At 30.5% G+C, this 6,146-nt stretch overlaps 1 protein-coding gene across 1 annotated transcript; it reads right to left on the bottom strand.

Annotated features, from left to right (window-relative positions):
* Nucleotides 1-612: 612 nt before the first annotated feature.
* On the bottom strand, nt 613-5,074 carry LOC131639326 (GDSL esterase/lipase 5-like). Its single transcript, XM_058909829.1, has 5 exons — nt 4,772-5,074; nt 4,561-4,682; nt 1,606-1,836; nt 1,260-1,515; nt 613-1,046 (listed from the first exon to the last, which is right to left on the bottom strand). Exons 1-5 carry the CDS (start codon nt 5,037-5,039, stop codon nt 802-804), a joined length of 1,122 nt encoding a protein of 373 aa, XP_058765812.1. The 5' UTR covers nt 5,040-5,074; the 3' UTR covers nt 613-801.
* Nucleotides 5,075-6,146: the final 1,072 nt, after the last annotated feature.

Below are 6,146 nucleotides of genomic sequence, written 5' to 3'. Positions count from 1 at the left end.
TTCAAATTTCAAACAGTAATAGTCATGTAATCAGTTTCTTAAATCGGTTAGCTTGTTACCTGACTTAAAAAGGGCATATTCAACATTTTAAAATTTCTAGCAGAATAGGTATGTAATCGATTACACCAAAAGAGTAATTGATTACCACCCTATAAACTTTGAAAAATATGTTTTGAAATGGATTGAATTGAGTGGTTTTTATGCATGAATTCTTAGGAACATTAGAGATTAAAAAATGAATAATTTTCTCAGCATCTAAGAATATACATAATGTTAATTGTAATCGAGTATGTTTGCTTCATGATTAATTTCTTTTAATTCAACATTCAATGACTTTTGTAATCTTAAAATTTGATTGAGCTAGACTTCAATCTTTTTTTTTTTGTTTTGATAAAATTTTGTCTCCATCAAAATTAAACCAAAATAGATTACGAATATCTTCTTCACAATAATTCTTTTATCTTATGCTTTCTATTTTATCTTCTTCTTCTAACTTCTTCAATTAAAGATTCTTCAAGTGAGAATAATCAATCAAGAATTGTTCTAAGTTAATTGATCCAACACAAGTGTATATCGACATTATATTTAGTTTTAAGAAATACAAAAAATATGTTCATCCTCACGTAAAATTGTTAAAATATAATATTCAAAAACTATCATTTAAAGAGTAATATTCAAATCACAATTGCTACTATAAAGTTACAAATTACTAAAAGTAGTATTATTAAATTACTTAAATATTTTACAACTGATTTAGTAATGTGACCGAAAAAAAAGCATGATTATAAATCATGAAGAAATTCACATGTCTTGGAAGAAATCACTAATTGCATAAGGTCCAATATTGCTTGAATTTTCAGTATGATTCCACATTCTAGCTGCCAATTGTTTGTAAGCACTTTCTGTAAGATGGTAAGAGTCCCAAAATAAATTTTCATTTGGTTTCTCACACAATTCAAAGTGTTTCTCCCCTCTTTTTCCACCACAACTGTATTCTCCTCTAAATCTCCCACTCCCACAACATGCTGATTTTCCCTCCTTCAAGCCTACATCAAATTAATAACCACAAATTTTCAAATTTTCAAACAATGATTTGTAAATTTACATTTAAGATGTAGGAGCACTAAATGGATGAAGAGTCTAGTTCCTCGCACTTCGATTAACTTAATATTGATCAAACAAAAAGTAATACTGAAACGAATAATATTATTTCATATTTTTTCCACATAGAAAATTTTAAAATAGGAAGGAAAGTGTACCATATTTTAAGGGATGGTTGGTCATTTGAGTGACATCAGAATTTAAATCATAGAGAGAAAACTTGAATCCTTTTAGTTGTTTCTCCAATTTCAAGAGAAGCACATCGAGAGCTTGATTATGCATACTTGCAAGTGATGAAAGCTCTTCTAAGCATTTAGCTTTCTCTTGTGATTGAAGTATTCTAGTTCCAGGAAGACAACCTAGTGGTGGCAAATTCAAGATTGCAAATTTTCTAGCCCCTCTTTTATATATTTCCTAAAAATTAAAACCATTATAAATCAAAATCATACATGTCACTTGATAAAAATAATAAAAAAGTTTAATTTGTATAACATCATACTATACCTTGATAGTGGAAGTGAAGTTACCTACTACCATGCCAACATATTCTGAATGAGAATAATACTTTAGAACATCTGAATTTGTCAAGAATGGACTGAGATAATCATTAGATCCAATGCTAAACATGTAAACACCATTTGATAACAATGTTTTGGAATCAAAATTTCCTAACTTGTGCCTCAACCAAGTTGTTACTTTCTTGAAGTTGCTCACTTGTGTTTTTAAAGGTATCACCTAAAAATTGGACATGACAAATTTATTATTTTGCTTGGAGGTATTTCAATAAAAAAAATACCTAATTGATGGGAATGAACTTGTGGTCTCTTCATTTATAAGAGTAGTTTAATGTTGTTAATTGATTATGAATATAACATAAATTGAGATGATAAATGACTCTCAATTTGTTTTATTATAAATGTCATTTTTATAATATTTTTAATATATAAAATTATTTTTTATCTTAAATAATTAAATCTCTCACTTTTATTTATTTATTTATTATATTTAACCCACCAAATTACATCACCAGCTATGAATATGAGATTGATGCCATCTACTACACATTATGAATTGAATGATCCTTATGAGGCGATTCAAATCATGTTGTTCAAAATTATATTTCTAGTTGATGCCTAAGTAGATTCGAATTACCAAAATTTTTATGCACTAGTTAAGTTAGAATCTGAATGATCACAAATTAAAAGTGTGAGAAAACACTTTACAGAGAGGTTTCAATTATAAAGAATTTTTTAGGTTAGAAATCACAACATCTGTGAATAGAAATCATTAATAACATGATTCAATCTTTCTCTATTGAAACCATTTTTAGTAGGACGAACTTAGCATATGTGATTATCATAGTGAGACGACTTATGGAAATTTTGGATAATATGCATTGGACACTTTGAAGTGGGTTAAGAGATTTCTGAGTGATCACTAAAAGGAGGCTTTAAATGTACAAAGAATATCAAGATAAAGACTTGTTTTAAGGGTTTTGTAGATGCATAATATGTAAGAAATGTGGATACTAGATTCAAATGTGAATGTATATCACCTTATGAGAAGGCATGGTGAGCCTAAATGACCAAAGAAATTTAACATGATCAATAAAAATCTACTTAGTAAATAGTTGGAGTATAAAAAGGAAAATTACCAAATGATTTAGGGAAGCACTCAATTGTCAAGACCTACCAATTGTCAAGAACTACCACGTACCTCGTTTTTACTTTGGTGTGTCACCTAAGGGATCATGGGATGATTTAATTGAGTATTTGAGAAATTAAAATGTGCTTCTCTACGAACAAATTTTACCATATTCTTCACTAAATTTTTTTAGAGTAGATGGTACAAAGTATTGAAAAGTATTTCATGAAATAGTTTGTGAAATAACATTAGGAAGTTTTTTGTGAAGATGCGAAGGAAAACACAAATTTTAAAAATGGCTAAATGTCTTGTGTAACATCCGAGCCCAAAGAGGATAAGGAATTGTCGCCGAATTCACATCAGAATGAGAGGAATCTCGAGGTTGTGCAAGGAAAGGACTGCATGGTTGAAGGAAGGCGTATAATGATTGATTGGTACTACCTATACCAACAAGATGCATATTCTTTTCGGTAGCCTAACAAATAAGAACTCCACAATTAAGGAGGCTTGACTTGGAGTAGTATTTGGATGAGTGACCTTTTGGGAATTTTCTCATAAAGCGTGTGAGTGAGAATAAAACATGTTGAAAAGACCCTTGTTGGTTTGTGGGATCAGTCGATAATCGTGAAAGCAGTTTAGGGCGTTACAAATGGTATCAGAGTCAGACCTCTCTCAATAATATGTGATTCGAGAACGAACCAAACGGAAGCTGGTGGGCATGTAACACCCGAGGCTGAAGAGGGCGAGAAATTGTCGAATTCACATCGAAATTAGAGGGATCCTGAGACTGTGCAGGGAAGAAACTGCATGGTTGAAGAAATGTTTATAAGGATTGATTGATACTACCTATACCAATAAGATGCATCTTCTTTTCAGTAGCCTAACTGATAAGAACTCCACAGTTAAGGAGATTTGACTTGGAGTAGTATTTGGATGAGTGACCTTTTTAAATTTTTTTTCAAAAAACGTGTAAGTGAGGACAAAACATACTAAAAAGACTCATGTTAATTTGTAGGATCCGTCAGTAATCCTAAAGTAGTATGGAGCGTTAATTAACAAAGATATTATTTGAATACTTTCAAATATGATGCTTGTTTATGTTTTTTCTCTCATGATTACTACTCGCTTTTTGTTGTTTACGAAAATACAGTTTTCATGTTATAAGCTTCATTCATTTAAAGCTACAATATTTTTAAGATTGGTAAGTTTTAGAACCTTCCATTTGATGGCCATTCTTACTAATCACCACTAAGGGATACATTCTTTATTGGTGACATCTAATGGTGTGGCCAAATCCATAATATTTTGCTAAGAGCATTAGGAAAACTATAGTAGAAATCATAAGTAAAAAATATAAAGGTAAATTTAAATTTAATAATGAAATATCTCTTTGATATTTTGAGAAAATTATTGTATAATGAAAAAATATCAGATTAGGAATATCTCTTTGGTTTGTTTATTGAAGTATTGGTTTTACATGATCCTTCACACATAACACCACATCACATGACAAACACTAAAAACTTGTGGACATAATCAAACAAGCATCACATAAATCTACTAAAATAAAGCACGCTTGCTCAATTAAGACAATAACTAATTAATTAATACTTTCCTAAAACTATCGTGGCTCTACCTAACTACACATGACATAACCACATTGTTGATGGTTGATATGCACACGTTAGGTTAATTACTAATTAATCACTATATACTTATTAATAATTATATTCAAATGCATAATTATTAAAAACCTTATACTATTTGAATGTGTCAAAGCATTAATTATAACATGAATGAAAAACACATACATACCGACCCTTGGAAAGTTTCAACAAGTGCACCAGCTCCACCAGATGCAAAGTTCACTCCATTGTAGTATTGATTAAATCCAGGTTGTAGAAATGGTGGAACCACTGGAATATTTGCATATTCAGCTACAAAACAAATAATATGACAAAATACATGACTAGAGAATCTTGTTTTAAGATAAAATAATTCAAAATATTAATTTACAAAATCTTACCAATAAAATCTGATATCAAACGGCCATCAGAAAATCTACCAGTTGGGAAGTTGAAGTAGGTTTCTCCATAAGGCAAGAAATTTGCTTGGTCATAGGTTGTTGTGTTTATGTAATTGTTATTGCCAGCATCTAAGTATGAATCACCAAAAATGAACAAGGCTTTAAACTTTTTGGTTCTATAATCTCTTTTGGTTCCAATGGTTTGAGATACAAGAGATATAATAAGGAAAACATGGAAGAAAATAGAGCTTGTAGTGAAGAATTTCATCTTCAATGAACTATGTTTCAATATCTCAAATAGGTCATAGCTGACTTATATATAGAAGAGTAACATATTGGTCAACACGGTTTGATTGGTTGAAATGTTACTTCATATAATATATTATAATCAACATGTGTATGTGTAGAAGAAATATCTTATGCAATCCATTATATGATATTTTGTCCATTAGGATGAAAATTGACATAATGGTTGAATTTGGCCGACAAAATTGCACATATCTCTAACCATCAATTCGTCTATTAATTTGCTTTCACATTCACTTACCTGCCTAAAGATGTCAAAATGACCCTCAAAAAATTACTATATCGTTTATATATTGGTTGTTTCACATGAAATAATACACCACAAAATAATACATCTGAGTGACAGCACATATCTCTAACTAGTTCTCTATAAAATAACATTACTATTTCATTTTGTTTTAAAAGAAATAGGTTGATTTCATGACTAAAGTATTTTTTATATAATTTTGAAAAAAAAATCATTTTGGTAAATAAAAAAGATTTTTGTTTGATTTGGCAGTTTGTTATTTTCAAATCAAATTAAATATGTCCGGCCCTGCACAAATGTAGGGAGCGTTACAATCCTGGGCCTCAAATTCTAAGGGGCCCAATTTATTTTATAATTAGACAAAATAATATTTAAAAAAATAAAAAATATTAGAAAATTCAAAGTTTAACTTTTCTGTTGTACTAGGAAGCGTTGGCTTGTTGGAAGACGGCGTCTTTGAGAACTATTAGAAAATTTGCCTCTAGTGATCAAATAAGAGACCTAATTTTTTCTTGTAACAAATTCAACTCTTTCCTAATTGATTGCTTAGTCCTTCTCTTGAAAAGGATATGTGGTTCTCAAATTGAGTTCCCCTAGTTCGACCTGGATAACGTCTCCTAATTCAACTCTTTAATGTTGGCCGACGTGATCTTTGGTAGGGTTTCTGCTTCCATCCATTTGGTTAAAACGAAAAGGCAAAGGAAGTCCATGCCTCATTGGGAGAATGGCCACGAGGATGTTTACCTATTGAGCTCGGATGAGGGATCGATGTATATGACCTATGTTTTTAATACTACTCGCACTTCTTGAGGTAAATCCTAG

Source organism: Vicia villosa, unplaced genomic scaffold (assembly GCF_029867415.1).
Source record: "Vicia villosa cultivar HV-30 ecotype Madison, WI unplaced genomic scaffold, Vvil1.0 ctg.002596F_1_1, whole genome shotgun sequence".
NCBI classification, from domain to species: domain Eukaryota; kingdom Viridiplantae; phylum Streptophyta; class Magnoliopsida; order Fabales; family Fabaceae; genus Vicia; species Vicia villosa.
Note: the sequence above shows the minus strand (reverse complement) of the source record. Positions and strands in the feature narration are given on the sequence as shown.

Excerpts from the sequence above, each read along its gene's own strand:
- LOC131639326 (XM_058909829.1), bottom strand. The coding sequence starts at position 5,039 with ATGAAATTCTTCACTACAAGCTCTATTTTCTTCCATGTTTTCCTTATT. Across the intron at positions 4,683-4,771 it reads TTTGATATCAGATTTTATTG|CTGAATATGCAAATATTCCA; the intron begins GTAAGATTTTGT and ends TTTGTTTTGTAG. Across the intron at positions 1,837-4,560 it reads TTGAAACTTTCCAAGGGTCG|GTGATACCTTTAAAAACACA; the intron begins GTATGTATGTGT and ends TCCAATTTTTAG.